The sequence below is a fragment of the Mesocricetus auratus genome, unplaced genomic scaffold (genome assembly GCF_017639785.1).
Source record: "Mesocricetus auratus isolate SY011 unplaced genomic scaffold, BCM_Maur_2.0 Super-Scaffold_100023, whole genome shotgun sequence".
NCBI lineage: Eukaryota > Metazoa > Chordata > Mammalia > Rodentia > Cricetidae > Mesocricetus > Mesocricetus auratus.
This window is the reverse complement of record NW_024429204.1, coordinates 28,119,353-28,138,483: the sequence shown is the minus strand read 5'-3', so window position 1 is coordinate 28,138,483 and position 19,131 is coordinate 28,119,353. Positions and strand designations below refer to the sequence as shown.

Here is a 19,131-nt window from a genome sequence, read left to right as displayed (position 1 = left end):
TTGCTGAATTCTTTCCCATCCTGATGCCACACATGATACACACCGGGTTTCTCCTCTAGGCAAAGCCACCACATCTAAACCCCACATCTCCTCGTGATAGGATCTGAAAGTCACTATTGATCAAGCACCCCAGAGGAAACTTGTGACTGGAGTCTCATCTTCCCCTCTATTTTGTGTGCGTTGTAACATGAACAAAAGTATTCAGAAGATGGACAGACAGATTCTGTGTTCTGGCCCAAGAGGAGCGAGGATTCCTTGCCCATTGATACTGGGTTTGGTGACTTCAAGTCCCTCTTGGGCGACAGCCTGCTCAGGCTACACAAGCCCGTTTAACAGAACCTTCATCTCTGTCTCATGGGGAAAGGCCCTGCCACCAAGCTCCTGTGAGATAAATACATGCCAAGTCCCACCGCAAAGCGCAGTCTGCAGCACATCCTGGCTGGGAATGGCTGTGCCCCTGCTCTCTGGGCTAGGATGGGTATGTAGTTCAAACCCAGGAACTTGTACCAATTTCAGAAAGTCTACATAGGCTCTGTGTTGCTACCGATATAAAAAAAATGGGGGAAGTAACAGAGAGCATCTCTCTCCAGCTTGATAAAAAACATTCTCCACCTCATTCCAGGTAGGAAGAAGGCTTCCATCCCATCATTAAAGCTTTCAAGCTTTGGTGATGGAACAAAGATCCCATTACCCTACCCCCATGTGACCATATCCCTATCCCTGGAAGCTGCATATTAACTTATAAGGCCAAGAGGTATTAACGTTACAGGTGAGACTGAAATTAAAACAGATGAATCACTCAGCCATGGAAGTGTCCTGGATTGTCCCGCTGGAGTCTTTAGAAATGGCTCTTAAACCAGAAGGAGGTGTGGTTCAGGAAGTAGGGAGGTCTGGAAAGCCACAGGACTGCTGCCCTTGACAATGAAAGAGGGAGACTAGGGCCAGGGACTGTGGCTGGCTTTGAGAAAATAGTGGAGTCAGATCCTTCAAGGGTCTTCTAGGAGAAATACAGCCCCGAGGATACCTTGGTTCTAGGCAAGGAGATCCACGTTGCAATTCAACCTACTGAACAGTAGGATAAAACCACTGAGTCTGGAGTGCTTTATGAAGAGGGTGACAGGAAACTGACACATCTCTCGTTCACTTTGCAACTGAATTCCCATGAAAATGATCTTCAAAGATGCTCATGGGCAAGAGTAATAGCAGCCAAGTCAACGCGTTGCAGCTCTCATCTCCATGAGCAATAGAGTAGGATGGGAAATGGTTATATGCAGATTGAGAGGGATGACAACTTCCTCAAGAAAAACCAAGAAATGTCGAGCCAGGATACAGGGTAGACACTGGCTTTCCTACCACCGTGATCCCAGTACCAGGGCTCGAGCTGAGGAAGACCTAACAGAAAGGACAATGTCACACACCGGATCCTTCCTCTTGCTGAGCCTTGTGAGTGATGTCTAATGAGTGATACCCATGAAAACTAAACAGAGGAAAACACTTCTTGACAAGTGCATTGGCGATAGTCTCCACCCCATCCCCAGAGCTCAGTGGCCTTCCCTGTGGCTCCAGACTTCAGTCCAGGTACCTACCACAGCCCAGAGGGTCCTGACTGGTCACTGATACTCTGTAGAATCCTTCCAAGCACCCAAGCTGAGTCCTGGGAGAGGTGACAAAGCTGTCCCCATGGAGGAAGTACAAGGATGTGTCTGCTGGGAATGTCTTGGAGTCCAAATGAAGCTGAAACTTGCCACTTTGGATCAGATCTGCAAAGCGCCCAAGGAGATCCTGGCCCACTAAAGCCCTTTCTGAAAGACACAGATGAGGCAGGGTGTAGGGAGAGATCTTACGTAACCATGATGCTGACCAAGCCTGTTTAGGCATGGTCATGGGTACCTAGAACAGATGGGTAATGAAAGAGCTGGGGGAAGGAGACACTTTCTCTTTGGGTTCTGGATGCATCCCGGAGAGCAGCACGTGAACCTTTGGTTCTGGGCTTACTTGGCTTCTCACATCAGTGATTTCTCCTTCAATAAAATATCATAGAGCATCCCTATTTTGTGTAGCTTAATATTTCTGTGATAACAGAGGTTACTTCACTGTTCCCCTCAGGGCCAGTAAGGATAGTAGGGGTGGGGCTGCCTAGAACCCCCTGGCAGAAAGAACACATGGGCATCATGCATTCCCTCATTAGACAACATGACAGGCCAGGCTCAGAGAAGGTGAGTTGGCTGACCCAAAGTCACACACTCACAATGCACACACAAGTCAAACTCTAATCTAAGTCTTGGGTTCTTTGGCACCGATGTGACCCATATTGGTACAGGCCCTGCTTTACCATGATCTGAGGTGTACTCTTCAGATGCTCTCCCATCTCCTCCAAGCCCCGGTGTTCATATCGGCTGATGAGCCTAGGGATGCTCCATTTACAGGTGGGGAAGTTCCCAGGGGGTATCGCATGTGTGAGAGCCGCCCACATGAAAGGTGTGGCCTTCTGTTGGAAATGTGGCTTTTTCTGCTCTGTGAAGTTTAGAGAAGGCTGTGACTTCCCAAGTAGAAAGTGGAGGAGTTCCGTGTAAAGGGCTGGGGTAGACCTCCGTGTGTAGAAAACATCTATACTGCAACCTGTCACTGAGATGGGGGGAGTCTTTCTGTGTATATGTTGCTGAATAAAGCACTGTTGGCCAATAGGGAAGCAAGATAGGTGGGACTAGGAGTCTAGGAGGATTCTGGGAAATGTAGTGAAGAGAGTCGTCACCCTGTGATCGTGGGGAGAGGACATATGAGGCTGTGTCCTCAGTAAGATAAGACCTTATAAAAATATATATTAGCAATTATGGGCTAATAATTAAGCCAGAGCTAGCTGATTAGAAATCATAGCAAATGGCCAACAGCTTCATAATTAATATAGTGTCTTGTGTGTTATTTGGGGGCTAAAGCAGCAACGGGACCCAGGCAGCTGGGGGGGAAGAATGCACGTTACACACATCATCCTCATGTTGAAGCTGGGGACAAACATCTCATGCTTTTACGATATCAAATACTTCCAAACTATCCAGGCTTTCTTAGAGGAAGGATAATGAAAAACCCAATCCATAATGCTAGGTAGATTATTGCCAAGGTGACACCAGGAGTTCAAGAAAATGACAGACTTGTAGCCTGCTTACTGGATTCTATGGTTTTGTTTTTGTTTTTGTTTTGATATTTCTGCTCCTAGAACAGAGGTCAGGTTCAAGGTACTCTGGGTAACTGGATTTTGGGCTCCTGAACGACAGAGGAGAGACAGGAGTTGCTCCCTGAGACTCTACTTAGAAATGTGTGGGTCAGTCCCTACCCTACTAGCAAGCCCAGAGAACACAGGGCACACATTCATGGTAGCTCTCACACACTTCACCCTACCCTTTCTTCTTAGGATTTTGTGGTTTCTCTATTCATCCCTAGAGTAACCATCAAGTTTAAGGCAGGGGCAATGGGATGAGGTGTTTTCTCAGTGGAAGTTGGTATATAAATTGTAAGCCAGTGAAGATGCCCTCTCTCCACCCAATCTCCCTTCACGCTGTTCCTCACCTCTACATTGAAGTCTCTAGCCTCTCTATTGTTTATGATGCTATCTATCAGTGCTGACAAGAACTTTACTGGCTTTTATATACATAAGTGTGTGTGTGTATACATATATGTGTATGTATGTATATATATATATATTATTTGTTATTAACTCTCGGAGACTTTCATACAATATAATTTGATATCACCCCCAACTCCTTCCCCTAACTTTTCCCAAATCAACTCTACACCCCTACCCACTTCCTTAATTTCATGTCTCCTGCTTTTCTAGTAATCAACCTATTATATGCTAAGTATTATCTAGTAATTATCTAGTAATCTGTCAAGTTTGCTGCCAGGTGAGGTGGCTCAGCAGCTTGGGAGCACTTGCTGCTCTTGCAGGGGACTGGAGTTCAAATCCCGGCATTCGTATTGGATGGCTCACACCTGCCTGTTCCAGGGGATCAAACTTTTACATGCTTTTTGACACACAACTACCTCTTCCCAAGAGCTAGACACAATCCTCCTGTGTTGTCATAGGAAGGGACTCTGCCAACTCCCGCTTCATAGCAGGGAGGACTCTGAGGCTCCAGGAGGCTGCCCGGCTTCTTCAAGGCAGCCGTGCAGATGGACATACCGATGCTCGGCAAATCTGGAAGTGAGGTCACTGAGATGTCCTGGATCTGTAATTTCCACGTGACATTAACTCCTAAACGCTCTGCCGTCAGACATCCCACCTGAACCGAGGAGTTGTCACAGACAGTGCTGGAAACCGGAGTCCCAAATGCCTTCACCTGCATGGAGAGGGACACCTCGGTTTAGGGACACAGAAGAGGCTGCCTACAGCAAGCATGTGTCAGGAGTCCGTAGGAGTTTATGTCACTTCCTGTAGTCTTCTACCAACCTCCTCCCCGGGGAGTTGGGTACTGAAAACCCTCTTCCCCACGTGAGGCTCCCTGAGAGCGGTGCTGAGTTCAAGCCCTCCCTGTGGGGAAAGCTGCCACATACCCGGATCTGGCAGAAGCCACGGCTTGTCAGCTCATCCAGCACGAAGACCTGGAAGGCCTGCAGCAGGCCGGAGTAGTCGGCACTGCACATCTTGCCTGGTGGGAGCAGGAGCTGGAAGTGTGCTTGCGTTCGCATGGTCTGCCACAGCTGAGGCCCTGCACGAGGAGGAGGCCGGGGGCTGAGACGACAGGAATTTCCTTTGTACAAAGAGCCCCCCCTCATTCAGTGTATGCACACAAGCACTGCCCATCTGCGCGGATGCCCTGAGGTACCCCACACTGTCTGGCACACTGGCATAGCTCTGAATTGCCTAGACTCCACACAGCAAGCACTGAGCTGATTCAGCCTCTGAATCGGGGTGCTTCATCGAGATTCTGATATCCTCCCTGGAAAAAAATCTCCCATACTGCTCTGCCAACGAACACCACCATGCCACAAGATTCTGCAGGCTAGAGGCAGATGTTCCCTAATGCTGTTCAGTGTTCAATGACGATTGACTCGGTCTTGATTTCAACTGGGGCCACCCTGTCATAATCAAGGAGACAGGTCACTTATTTGTCCAAGTTTTTTCCAGATGAGTACCCTCTACAACCCACAGTGCTTTGTGGCTAATCCTACCCTGGACACTCGGACAGTCAGCTAGAGCCTTGTGATGGAGGGCTGTCTCGGGATACCGGTACCCACTTCCAGATGCTTCTCCTACCCCTGCCCCAGGCAGGTCAAGTGTAACATTCCAGTTCAAACTGGTCTGCTGGGGCTGCTCACACTCTGGCCCTGTCAAGTCAGGCTTGGACAGAAACCCATGCTGCCACACTGTGTGTGTAGGTGGGTTTGTCTTTGCCTGCATTGAGCAGGTTCTCTGAGGCAGCAGGAAGAGGTCTGCATTTACCCCCAGGCACTGATGCCCACTTGGCACAGGTCTTGGACCCCTAGCCTTCCAGGAATTCACCACAGAGGTCAAGATGGATATGGGCAGAGGTTAGGGCTCACCATGGGATGAAGAGGGAGCTCAGAGTACATCACATACGGTCCCTGATTCAGCAGCCAGAGCATCTACACTGAATATCTGTTTCCAATTCAAGTAACCATGGGCAACCTAGAATAATGTTAATTCTCCCATAGAACATTTGGCTCCTGAAAGCCACCAATAAAACCTTACTCCGGCTGCTGTGGACATATCTGCTCCCATGGCTCCTTCTAGAAGCAGTGCTCCATGGGGCCAGCTCTCCAGCCCTGGTGGCGCCTGACTTACCATTAAAAGGCCTGCATTTGAGTGGGAGAGGGTCTCCTCAGAAACAGCCCTAAGAGGGAACGGCGTGCAAGCCAAATGTCCCCATTGCTACTCACGCTGGCAGGCTCCAGGTGGTGGGGGCGGTGACACCCAGCGCCGGCTCTCCAGGCTACAAATCAGTGGCCCTGGTGGGAATGCACTCTGACGGCCCTCTCGGCAGAGCAGCTGGCACTGCTGAACGGCGGTCACTCCCGGGCCAGCGGCCGTCTCGCAGAAGACCCCTCCATGAGCCACGTCTGACTCAGAGAACGGCAGTGGACACCGTGGGCCTGGGGGCAAGCAGAAGACGGCCATGGGCACCTCCCAGGCTGCAGCCTGGCTCCTGCCTCCCTTTCTGATTCCCTCGATCGCAACTCAGGCCCTCCCTGGTTGCGCCCTGCTCTGCCAGGGCCTTCCCCTTCCCCTAACTTCTATGTCCTCTCTGGATAAGACTACCGTCTGTCAGTTTTGCCAGAGAGCAAAACAAAGGTGAGTCTTGTAGCATTTCTAGCTCCCTTACAAATCCAGTGAGTCACCACCCCACCCTCTTGACCTCGGGGCGCACAGCCCAGCTCCTGTGCTCCACGTTTCCCACTTTTGCCGCTCTGAGCTCAAGGCGTGGCCCTTGCAGCCCTGGCTGTTCCAAGCCAGGAGCGTGCACAGTGCCAGTGAGGCTGGGCCCTGCCCTTCTTAAGTCCTCCCCGTCTGCACCTGTTCCTTGGGGGACAGCAGTCCTCCGCGAGAGGTCTTCAGTGCCGTCCTCCTTCCTCATGCCCCCCATCTCCACTGCCCACACCGGCTCTAGACTCTTCTGTGTGCTGCTGCCTCTGCCTCCCACCCTTACGCTATGGGACATCTCACAGGGCTCTGCGGCCTGGGAAGACCACACCAGGAAGAGGGGAAAGGACAGGGTGGCCTCCTCTTCTCTTCAACATCCTGGCTCTGGGATCCTTCCAAAACCACATCTACTAGACGCTGTCATTGCTGCAGAGTCAAGGAAATGGGAGGCTGTAAGGCACCAACTGGTTTCCCAAGATCACACACTGGTGACAGACTTGGGTGCCAGCTCCTGATTGTGTCTGTCTTCTCTCACGACAAATCTGCGTATCTCGTGTGTGTGTGTGTGCGTGTATGCATGCATGCATATGCACATGCCTGTGTATGTGTGTGTGCGTGCGTGCATGTGCGCGTGCATGTGTGCACATGCGTGCTTATGCATGCGTGTGCAAGTGTCTTTATATGTGTGTGTATGTGTGTGTGTGCACGCATGTGTGCATATGCACGTGCCTGTGTCTGTGTGCGTATGAGCACGTGCGTGCATGCATGCATGCGTGAGTGTATGTGTGTGTGCGCGCATGCACGCACGCGTGCATGTGCGCATGCATGTGTGTGCACGTGCGTGCTTATGCATGCGTGTGCAAGTGTCTTTGTATGTGTGTGTGCATGCATATGCACGTGCCTGTGTATGTGTGTGTGTGTGCGCATGCATGCTTGTGCATGCGCATGTAAGTGTATGTGTGCGTACGTGCATGTGTGTGTGTGTGTGTGTGTGTGTGTGTGTGTGTGTAGCTGTGGTGGTTTGAGTAAGAAGGGCTCCCATACGCTTAGAGATGTAAAGGCATGGTCATTAGAGACTCACTGTCACAGGCAGGCTGGGTGCCTACCACGCGGGTCCCAGGCACTTCCTCTCCATTGTTCAGGACACACCAGCAGCTGCCCTGGGCCAAGTCACACTGCACTGGGGAGAAGCCTCCGCCCTGGGCCTCACAGATTGGGGTATAGCCAGGGCTGGCTTTCTGGGTCAGGGTTCCACTCCTGAGAACATCACAGAGGCCTGGGCCTGTACAAAGACAAGTGACGGGGAACACTCTCTGACACTTGCTCTGACCTTTCCCCTGTCCCTTCCTGTTCCGCCTGTCACACTAGACCAGCTGCTTGTAAGGTCCTAGGGGGTCTGTGCTCTGTCTCTCCCACTGAGTGTCCTGGAGGGCCTCAGAACCTCACAGGAGCTCTCAAAGACAAGCAACAGAAGAGAAGGGTGACAAGTATACAATATGGAGCTGTGCAGGGGTCTGTGGGAACCAGGTGGAGAGGAGAGGGAGGGATAGAAACCTTCTACGCAGCTGAGTCACACTGAACAAAAGTCAGAGAGAGAGTATGCCCTCTCTTTAAGTGGGAACCACAGTTTGTGACAAGATCTCAAGCACAAGAATGACAAAGAGAGGAATGTAAGAGGCCTCTCAGGAGTCTAATGTGGGAACCCTGTGCCATGCCGCAGAGCCCAGGGTTGGCCTTAGGAACACGAGTACATGGCACAGGGCTGTAGGGCCAGGCAGAGCATGCATGCCTCAGGGCTGCATGGCCAGTGGTCCCGAAAACAAAACGCCAGTGTCCCCTGTAGGCTGGGACAGATACCAGACAGTGCTCACAGAGCACAGCCAGCTTCTGGCCACACTGGCTTTCCTGACGTCTTTCAAGACAGGAAGAGCGCCTGTTTCATAGACGAGCACGCAGAGGCACGTTCGGATCAGGACACAGCTGTGCCCCAGCTGTGGAGGTGGCAGAGCTGGGACTTTGCATCCATGCTCACCACGGTGGCTTTAGGACAAGGGGAAGAGACGATCACCCACACTGAGCACTGCTGTTTGTGCTTGGTGGCATCCGTTCTCCTGAGGCTGGGTCCACACACCAAGTTCCTGTCTGTGATGACTGCTGCCTGGCGTACTGTCCTGTCTGTGATAAAGCCATGGTTATTTCAGTATGTGCAAGGATGCACAGTTCACTTGTTGGTGAGAGAAGGGCTTGCAGGAATGTCCCTTCCTAAACAACTGGTGACAGCTTCCCCAGACAAGGAGGGTTTTCCATAAAGGGGTCGCTGTCCCTTTCAGACGTCATAGCCATGCTCTGCATTGTTGACACCAGCCAAGGGCAAGCTGTGGCTTCTGACTCGCGTCTTATGAGATGTGAGGCAACGGAACAGTGTCTTGGAGCTAGAGAGTAGCAGGGCTGCACAGGCCACACACTAGCTCCACGTGGTCCAAACACATTCTAGAAATGACTTTTAATCTGGAACTCCATGAAGCCCTAAATGTCTGTAATTAGTAATGCAGGTATGGTCCAAGACAGTGATCCCATCAGCCCTCCCTCATTCTGGGGACTCCAGACATGATCTATCAATGTGGGCTCTACTTTCCTGGTCTGTCCTGGGCCAGCGGGCTTCCCTGACCTCACACTTCAACCATCTAGGCCTCAGGCTTCAGTTTCCTCACCTAAACAGCCAGCAGGAAGCTAGCCTAGATTGAGCTCCACCCCCCTTCTCTCCGTGTGTGTGTGTGTGTGTGTGTGTGTGTGTGTGTGTGTGTGTGAGTGTGTGTGTGAGTGTGTGCGTGTGTGTGTGTGAGTGTGTGTGTGTGTAGATATACATGCATGTATCTGTCCATGCATGGAGGTCAAAGGACAGCCTTGGCTGTGTGTGTGTGAGAGAGTGTGTGTGTGAGTGTGTAGATATACATGCCTGTATCTGTATACGCATGGAGGTCAAAGGACAGCCTTGACTGTGTGTGTGTGAGTGTGTGAGTGTGTATGTGTGTGTGTGAGTGTGTGTGTGTGAGTGTGTAGATATACATGCCTGTATCTGTATATGCATGGAGGTCAAAGGACAGCCTTGGCTGTGTGTGTGTGTATGTGAGAGAGAGTGTGTATGAGTGTGTGTGTGTGTGAGTGTGTGTGTGTATGTGTGTAGATATACATGCATGTATCTGTATACGCCTGGAGGTCAAAGGACAGCCTTGACTGTGTGTGCGTGTGTGAGTATGTGTGTGAGTGTGTGTGTGAGTGTGTGTGTGAGTGTGTGTGTGAGTGTGTGTGTGTGAGTGTGTGTGTGTGAGTGTGTAGATATACATGCATGTATCTGTATACGCATGGAGGTCCAAGGACAGCCTTGACTGTTGTTCCTCCGGAGCCAGGCACCTAATATTTTCAGGCAGGATTTCTCATTGGTCTGGACCTCACCGTGTAAGCTAGGCTAGCTAGCCAGGATCCCTGGGTGTCTGCCTATCTCTGCCGCCTCAGTACTGGGATTACAGGTAAGGCACGATGATGTTCAGCTTTTGCTACATGGGTTCTGGGGATTTGGGTCTGTGTGCATGTCAGACATGCACTTTACAAACTAAGTCCATCTCCCCAGGCCTGATCCTAGAACTCTTCGACGCCAGCAACTCCCTCAGCAGAAAAGCCCTCAACCTCCTTCTGCAGCTCAAAGCTCTGGGCACAGAGACAGAAACTGGCAAAGAGCACCCAGCACCAAGTGTGCTGTGGGCTGCCACTCGCTGGCTTTACATTACACCACGGCTGGTCTGCAGGTAAAAGTCACCCTCCCCCATTTACCCAACGTCTCCAGGAGGCTCTCAAACACCTTCATCCCAGGTGAGACACAGAACCCACAACCACTCAGAAAGGCAGGGCTCTGCTGCCCTGTCATTCTACAGAGACAGAGAGGTCACAGGGCATGCCTCTGGCCATCTGATCAACCACCAGGTAGGATTCAAACTCGAGCGAAGTTCTGAGGGGAGCTTGTGGGAGAAGGTTAAAACTCTGAATACCGGTCTCAAGTCACTGAGATCCAAATAGAGTCTGTCAGTTAGCTACCGGTCCCGGGAAGTGAAGGGATGCCAGAAATGCAGGTAGTAGTTTGGGTAGTGACGTTCTTAGCTCTAGTTCACCAGTGTCATGGCGGGCAAAACCCTCACAAACTGTGGACCATCAGGTCACTCGTCGGAATCACCCTTCCGGACTTCAGAAGCTGCGGTTCCCACGCTTCCTTTCTCAGGAGAACAGCCGTGCTGGGGACATGGGGCAGACTTGTCTCCCCAGGAGAATTTGTCAGGCAAGGTAAAAGACTAAGCCTCACTGGCAACTTTCTCTACAAATTAATAAGAGGACCATGTTCCGGGAATCCCATAATGATGTCCTTCTGTTCAGTGAAAGTATGTGTTGCTACTTTTGGTTGATGGATAAAGCTGCTTTTGTCTATGGCAGGGGCAGGATGTAGCTAGGTGGAAATCCTAGCAGGGATACAGGGAGTAAGCAGGTGGAGTCAAAGAGATGCCATCCAGCTACCAAGGGATAAGGATGTCCGAACATCACTGGTCCCCACGTGGCAAAATACTGATTAATAGAAGTTGGGTAATTTAATTATAATTGCTAGCCAATAATAAGAATGAGCCATCATCCAAGCAATTATAATTAATATTAAGCCTCTGAGTGATTATTTTATGAGTGGCTGTGGGACCAGGCAGTACACATAAAAGCCTTAGGCTACATGTGTTATCCAGGACACTGGCCAGCACTACATGTTCCATGAACGTCGTATACTCTCAATTTCATATGATTTTCATATAGCTCCTGGCAGTGAAGCAGGGTGGGTGGTGAGGTCACCCACCTTTTTGTAGGGACAGGGACAGGCATTGGGGAGTGTGTCACGTGGTAGCTCAGTGGTTAGATCCTTAACATGAATTCTTTCCCTGGAGGTTTTTATGGTAGTGTTTCAAGGAACTGTGAGGTACAGGAGTGACGAGGGTTAATGTCTTCCTCTAAAGTTGGAACCAGAAGATCAAGCAATTGACCCAAACATACGATAGCATATATATAATATTTAATATATTATGCATTATTGTATGTTATTGTATAGTATTATATAATATATGTACATAATCAGTCTGTAAAGGCTTTTGGCGAAGGATTTTGTTCTTGGAGTCACAAGATAATCCAAGAACTAGGTTAAGACAAGAGTATGGCCCAGGCCTATTATGAAAAGAAAACACAGTTGGGCACAGAGAAGGTAAGCAACCCACACAAGGGCACACAGCCATGTCTAGAAGGACCAGGACACCCATGACTCCCTGTGAGTTTTATACTAAGGGGAATGACCTAGAATCTACAAGACACACCTTCCACCAGAGGAGGCCAGTATCAGTGATGCCTCCCCTCTGTGTACCATTCCTGCAGAAGCTCACCTGTAGGCAGGTGGGGGTGAACAGATCTCCGGGACCTGGGTTGCTTTGGGGTCCCGCCTGCTTCCACGCAGAGAGCAGCCCGTTGGCTCGGGAGAGCTCGCAGCTTGTGGGGCCTGTGGGAGAGAGGGGCGGAGAACAAATGTCTGTTGAGCCAAGGGGAGGCGGGCAGCCCCAGCCAGCCCCAGACTGCAGACCAGCAGATGTATGCTCCACAGAGCTAGAGCCTCAGGAGAGCCGGGCTCAAGTTCAGGAGAGAGAGACACATGTGGGGCATAACGGGGCTGTGAAGGGTCAAGGGGGCCATTGGTGGCCCAGGGGTGATCCTCAATAGGAGGCTGGGCTCAGAAATACATATGAGGTACTAACACAGCTACAGTAGTTGTAGCTTCCCAGGGGCCAGAGCACAGGGATCGAAGCCAAGCTCTGTCGCCAGTCTTGGCTCCTCCTGGTACATGCCCAGTGACAGCACCAACAAGGATGTCCCAAAGTCAACAGGAGCCCCAGATCTGGGGACACAGAGAAAACAATGTGTCCGGGGCACTCTCAGAGGGCTAGACCATAGAGTCCCACTCAGTTGCATGACCAGGCTGGCTCCAACAGCACAGAGGCCATTCCAGAGACCAGACTGAAGAATCTCACGAGCTTTACTTACACTGGGGCATCTGGGTAGAGCTTGTAGTCAGTGAGGCTGAGATGAATTCTCCCCGCCCATCCACACACCAGCACTGTCCTGGGGAAAAAGCCATAGCCCATCAGCGCCGGGAAGCATGCTGGGAACTGTCCCAAGTGTCCTGTGAGTAACTTCTCCCTTTTGCATTCATAGGGACAACTCCAGCAATGCAGGCTCCCCAGGCCCGCCCGACACTGCCCACAATCAAAAGACCTCTGGAAAATGAGCATCTCCACGCTGCCTGGAGGTCCCAGTCCCTGCTGCCCTTAAACAGGGTGGGTATTCAGCTGGCAGTAGAGAGACTAACTTTGTCCTAGGTGCTGAAGAGGAGGTAGCATCTGGATCACTGGCCTCTCACTGTGTGGCTCTTTCCTCTAAATATCCGCTCGCCCTCTCCAAGTCTCCTTACCAGTCCCGCCGTGGCACTGCATGGGCTCCCAGCCGCCAAGAACATCACACTGTGGCACATAGGGTTCTGGCCACAGCAGACCCGCAGCTCCATCGGACGTTCCCTGGGAAGCACGGAGTCTCTGATAGAATTCCAACGCTGGGGCCGCAGAAAGAACACAAAGAATGTGACAGCTGCCCGCGGGCTGCTCTGTCCTGAGATAAACCAAGCACACCTCTGACCACGCCCTCGCAGGCGAATATGACAGTCTTACAACCTGGGAAACGCTTCAACCTGAAATTTCCCTTAGACTCCTGGACAGACAGTAGTCACTATGCTGACCGCCCTGTGGAAGTAAGCGCTACACTGCATTGGGAGGGCTCTCTGTAACCCTGTGTGAAAACTCACAGATGGTCGATTAGGCTGGTGGGGGGCTTCATGCCCACGGGGTGCACTGTACTCTAGAGAAGAGTCATGGATGCCGTAAAATTTTCCATTGGGCTGCCAGCTCACACACACACACACACACACACACACACACACACACACACACGAGCTCTCTCAGTCTCTGTCTCTGTCTCTGTCTGTCTGTCTGTCTGTCTGTCTGTCTGTCTGTCTGTCTCTCTCTCCCTCCCTCCCTCCCTCCCTTCCTCTAGACACCAAGGTCTACACTTGCTGTGTATGGTGCTCTCAAATTTGGTAAGTTTCTACATATCCCGGTATCATACCTCTCGGCTGTGTGATAAGGGCAAGTGACTCTACCTCTCTGATCCTGCATTTGCTAACCAGTGACGTGAGCTCAGTACTGGCCGGGGTAAGTGTGACGTCGTATTAAAAGAGCTGGTAGGTGACATGCAATGAGCTGACACCCACACCGGTGCCTCCTCAGGCTCTAGACACTGCCTCCGTGTTCCGTTACCACACCCGTGCCTCCTCAGGCTGTAGACACTGCCTCCGTGTTCCGTTACCACACCCGTGCCTCCTCAGGCTCTAGACACTGCCTCCGTGTTCCGTTACCACACCCGTGCCTCCTCAGGCTCTAGACACTGCCTCCGTGTTCCGTTACCACACCGGTGCCTCCTCAGGCTCTAGACACTGCCTCCGTGTTCCGTTACCACACCGGTGCCTCCTCAGGCTCTAGACACTGCCTCCGTGTTCCGTTACCACACCGGTGCCTCCTCAGGCTCTAGACACTGCCTCCGTGTTCCGTTACCACACCGGTGCCTCCTCAGGCTCTAGACACTGCCTCCGTGTTCCGTTACCACACCGGTGCCTCCTCAGGCTCTAGACACTGCCTCCGTGTTCCGTTACCACACCGGTGCCTCCTCAGGCTCTAGACACTGCCTCCGTGTTCCGTTACCACACCGGTGCCTCCTCAGGCTCTAGACACTGCCTCCGTGTTCCGTTACCACACCCGTGCCTCCTCAGGCTCTAGACACTGCCTCCGTGTTCCGTTACCACACCGGTGCCTCCTCAGGCTCTAGACACTGCCTCCGTGTTCCGTTACCACACCGGTGCCTCCTCAGGCTCTAGACACTGCCTCCGTGTTCCGTTACCACACCGGTGCCTCCTCAGGCTCTAGACACTGCCTCCGTGTTCCGTTACCACACCGGTGCCTCCTCAGGCTCTAGACACTGCCTCCGTGTTCCGTTACCACACCGGTGCCTCCTCAGGCTCTAGACACTGCCTCCGTGTTCCGTTACCACACCCGTGCCTCCTCAGGCTCTAGACACTGCCTCCGTGTTCCGTTACCCACGGGTGCCTCCTCAGGCTCTAGACACTGCCTCCGTGTTCCGTTACCACACCGGTGCCTCCTCAGGCTCTAGACACTGCCTCCGTGTTCCGTTACCACACCCGTGCCTCCTCAGGCTGTAGACACTGCCTCCGTGTTCCGTTACCACACCCGTGCCTCCTCAGGCTCTAGACACTGCCTCCGTGTTCCGTTACCACACCGGTGCCTCCTCAGGCTGTAGACACTGCCTCCGTGTTCCGTTACCCACGGGTGCCTCCTCAGGCTCTAGACACTGCCTCCGTGTTCCGTTACCACACCGGTGCCTCCTCAGGCTGTAGACACTGCCTCCGTGTTCCGTTACCACACCGGTGCCTCCTCAGGCTCTAGACACTGCCTCCGTGTTCCGTTACCACACCCGTGCCTCCTCAGGCTCTAGACACTGCCTCCGTGTTCCGTTACCACACGGTGCCTCCTCAGGCTCTAGACACTGCCTCCGTGTTCCGTTACCACACCCGTGCCTCCTCAGGCTCTAGACACTGCCTCCGTGTTCCGTTACCCACGGGTGCCTCCTCAGGCTCTAGACACTGCCTCCGTGTTCCGTTACCACACCGGTGCCTCCTCAGGCTCTAGACACTGCCTCCGTGTTCCGTTACCACACCGGTGCCTCCTCAGGCTGTAGACACTGCCTCCGTGTTCCGTTACCACACCCGTGCCTCCTCAGGCTCTAGACACTGCCTCCGTGTTCCGTTACCACACCCGTGCCTCCTCAGGCTCTAGACACTGCCTCCGTGTTCCGTTACCACACCGGTGCCTCCTCAGGCTCTAGACACTGCCTCCGTGTTCCAGTTACCACACTCCGTGTGCCTCCTCCTCAGGCTCTAGACACTGCCTCCGTGTTCCGTTACCACACCCGTGCCTCCTCAGGCTCTAGACACTGCCTCCGTGTTCCGTTACCACACCCGTGCCTCCTCAGGCTCTAGACACTGCCTCCGTGTTCCGTTACCACACCCGTGCCTCCTCAGGCTCTAGACACTGCCTCCGTGTTCCGTTACCCACCGGTGCCTCCTCAGGCTCTAGACACTGCCTCCGTGTTCCGTTACCACACCGGTGCCTCCTCAGGCTCTAGACACTGCCTCCGTGTTCCGTTACCACACCGGTGCCTCCTCAGGCTCTAGACACTGCCTCCGTGTTCCGTTACCACACCGGTGCCTCCTCAGGCTCTAGACACTGCCTCCGTGTTCCGTTACCACACCGGTGCCTCCTCAGGCTCTAGACACTGCCTCCGTGTTCCGTTACCACACCGGTGCCTCCTCAGGCTCTAGACACTGCCTCCGTGTTCCGTTACCCACGGGTGCCTCCTCAGGCTCTAGACACTGCCTCCGTGTTCCGTTACCACACCGGTGCCTCCTCAGGCTCTAGACACTGCCTCCGTGTTCCGTTACCCACGGGTGCCTCCTCAGGCTCTAGACACTGCCTCCGTGTTCCGTTACCACACCCGTGCCTCCTCAGGCTCTAGACACTGCCTCCGTGTTCCGTTACCACACCGGTGCCTCCTCAGGCTCTAGACACTGCCTCCGTGTTCCGTTACCACACCGGTGCCTCCTCAGGCTCTAGACACTGCCTCCGTGTTCCGTTACCCACGGGTGCCTCCTCAGGCTCTAGACACTGCCTCCGTGTTCCGTTACCACACCGGTGCCTCCTCAGGCTCTAGACACTGCCTCCGTGTTCCGTTACCACACCCGTGCCTCCTCAGGCTCTAGACACTGCCTCCGTGTTCCGTTACCACACCGGTGCCTCCTCAGGCTCTAGACACTGCCTCCGTGTTCCGTTACCACACCGGTGCCTCCTCAGGCTCTAGACACTGCCTCCGTGTTCCGTTACCACACCCGTGCCTCCTCAGGCTCTAGACACTGCCTCCGTGTTCCGTTACCCACGGGTGCTTTGTGGTCCTCACTCGTCCCTTGTCCTGGGTCCTGCATCCCCAGGCTCCATACAGGCCCGGGATTTGAGACAGCTGCCTTCCTGTTGAAAGCAGAAGGCCCTGGGTTTCCGAGGAAGTGAGAAAGGTGGATGCTGGACAGAGGGAAACAGAGCAGCCAGGTGTGCGACGAGCAGGCCACGGGTGCGGAGGACGTGAGGAAGGCATGCTGAGCGGGTGTCTGGTCGGGAGGGGTGGGGAGCAAACGGGCTAGCCTGCCAGGTCCTGCTCTGAGGATAGAACAGAGACACCACACCCAAGCCAGCAGACATGGCTCAGAGAGAGAGACAAAGAGAGAGAGAGAGAGAGACAGAGACAGAGAGAGAGAGAGACAGAGACAGAGACAGAGACAGAGACAGAGACAGAGACAGAGACAGAGAGACAGAGACAGAGACAGAGACAGAGACAGAGACAGACAGACAGAGACAGAGACACAGAGAGACAGAGACACACAGAGAGAGAGAGAGAGAGAGAGAGAGAGCGCTCAGGTTCTGTTGACGTGGGGTCAGTGAAAACTCAGTGGGGTCAGAGCCTCTCGCCAGACCAGGCTGTCGGCAGACAAAGGACACTGGCTCTCAGTTGAGCCTGGTCTCCACTCTGACTTGGGCTACTCCGTGTTCAGCTGGGCAGGGCACAGTTCACTGGCAATACGGGTTAGACTACTAGGCTTCCTGGCCCAGCTTACGTAGTCACCAGATGGGTGAACCCAGACAAGTGTGTAAACCAGGACTCAACTTCCCTGTGTAAAGACTCGGGAAGTATTACATCGTTATTCTTCTGAAATACTAACCGAATTAACACAATGTACTTGTCATTTGAACACCTGGGCGTGGGCTAGATTTAAACACTGTGTGGCTGTTGCCAGGCCAGAGGACTGTGTTCCTCTGCCACGTTCAGAGGTGACACAAACCTCTGGGACCTGCTCTCACGATTCCCTGAGCTCACATGAACAATGGACCCTCAGTAAGGAGGACCATGTCCTTCTCCCTCCCTTTAGCCTTGGAGGTGAAAGGCAACTTTAAGATAGGTCGAGGGTTGAGAGCCCACAGAGCCTTCTATCAAGACTACGGTTTTATGAGGGCTGTGGGTGCCATCTGGAGTACACAATGGGAAGCCCCTGGGGGCTCTGTTGCAGGATCATGGCCACAGAACCACTCCACCTTTCCAGGAACCTGGCAGGCCAAGTTAAGTCCAGGCGAGTCAGACACAAGCTCTTGCTTCCTCCAGAGAGATGGTGTGGTAGAATATGATTTTAAGGTGTGTGGCTTTTGTTTTTGCTGCGTCTGTTTAACTCTGTGAAGTTGTGTTACTGTGCCTGTCTAAAACACCTGGTGGTCCTTCTGAAGACCTGAATAACCAATAGCAAGGCAGGATTCAGGATAGGCGGGGCTGGCGGTCAGAGAGGACAAGACAGAAGGAGAACCTAGGAAAGGGGACAGCAGGAGAACAAGGGGAGGAGGTCGGGGGTCAGCCACCCAAGCACCCAGCCACCCGGCAATCCACGGGGTAAGAGGAAGATTTGCAGAGGTAAGAGAATAGGGAAAGCCCAGAGGCAAAAGGTAGACAGATTAAGTTAAGAAAAGTTGGATAGAAACAAACCAGGATGAGGCTGAGCATTCATAAGTAAGAATAAGCCTCTGTGTGTGATTCATTTGGGAGCTGGGTGGCAGGACACCCCAAAAGGAAAAAAAACTTCTTACTACAAGATGGAGTGAGAACCTTCAACAAGACACTCACTGGACTGGGCAGCCAAACGAATGGCATGTTCACCCCCACGTAGAAACTTCTCATTGAGAGCCTCCCGGGATGGGTAGAGAGGAGGAAGGCCAAGGTCCTCACTGCTCAGCTGGATTCCCTTGGCCACTAGAAAACTCTCTCCCAGAGGAAACGAAGAACCATTGGAGGCCGAGACGATCTCTTCCGTTTCCTTGATGAACTTCAGGGCACGGAGTTTCACTCCCTCACAGGGGCCAGGACCTAGGGCAACAACACAAATATCACAGGTGAATTCAGTCACCAAGTCCAGCTCCCTGGCTTCGTCTTGTAGACCTCGTTCACTCAGCATTCACGGAGGGACCGGCAGGAGATGGGTGACACGCCATGTTCACACCATGCCAGGCTGGCACTAAGCACATTCGAGGGGTCTGATTTAATCTGGGTACCGGGCTAAGAAGATGCTTGCCTCCCATGTGTCCGGGTTTCATTTCTGTTGCTGAAATATCCTCACCAGAGAACAATATAGGGACGAAATGATTTATTTGGCTGACGATTCTGGCCACAGCCCATCACTGAGGGACTTGGAAACAGAAACTCAACAGGAACATGAAGGCAGCCCTGGTATTTCACACAGCCAGAGAACTTCCCTCACAGGCAGAGAAGAGCCACGGGAGCCGTGGAGGATTCTGCTCGCTGTCTGGCGAGCAATTTATGCTTAGCTAGCTTTTTAATTAGCTTACTTTGCCTACAGTGGGCTAGCCCCTACTGCATCCATTAACAATCAAGACAACACCCCCAAAGACACATCCATGGACTAA

The 19,131-nt window shown here is 52.8% G+C and overlaps 1 protein-coding gene across 6 annotated transcripts in view; it reads right to left on the bottom strand.

The window, feature by feature from the left end:
* Positions 1-19,131, bottom strand: part of Tg (thyroglobulin) — a 182,412-nt gene that overhangs the window by 144,583 nt on the left and 18,698 nt on the right. For all 6 annotated transcript variants that reach the window (XM_040730650.1, XM_040730645.1, XM_040730647.1 and 3 more), the window contains exons 11-20: positions 18,335-18,574; positions 12,909-13,046; positions 12,482-12,559; positions 11,830-11,942; positions 8,446-8,548; positions 7,455-7,655; positions 5,893-6,105; positions 4,546-4,700; positions 4,175-4,331; positions 1,587-1,802 (exon numbers count right to left, since the gene is read on the bottom strand). In XM_040730650.1, coding sequence (XP_040586584.1) covers positions 1,587-1,802; positions 4,175-4,331; positions 4,546-4,700; positions 5,893-6,105; positions 7,455-7,655; positions 8,446-8,548; positions 11,830-11,942; positions 12,482-12,559; positions 12,909-13,046; positions 18,335-18,574 — 1,614 coding nt within the window. The remainder of the gene's footprint in view (positions 1-1,586; positions 1,803-4,174; positions 4,332-4,545; positions 4,701-5,892; positions 6,106-7,454; positions 7,656-8,445; positions 8,549-11,829; positions 11,943-12,481; positions 12,560-12,908; positions 13,047-18,334; positions 18,575-19,131) is intronic.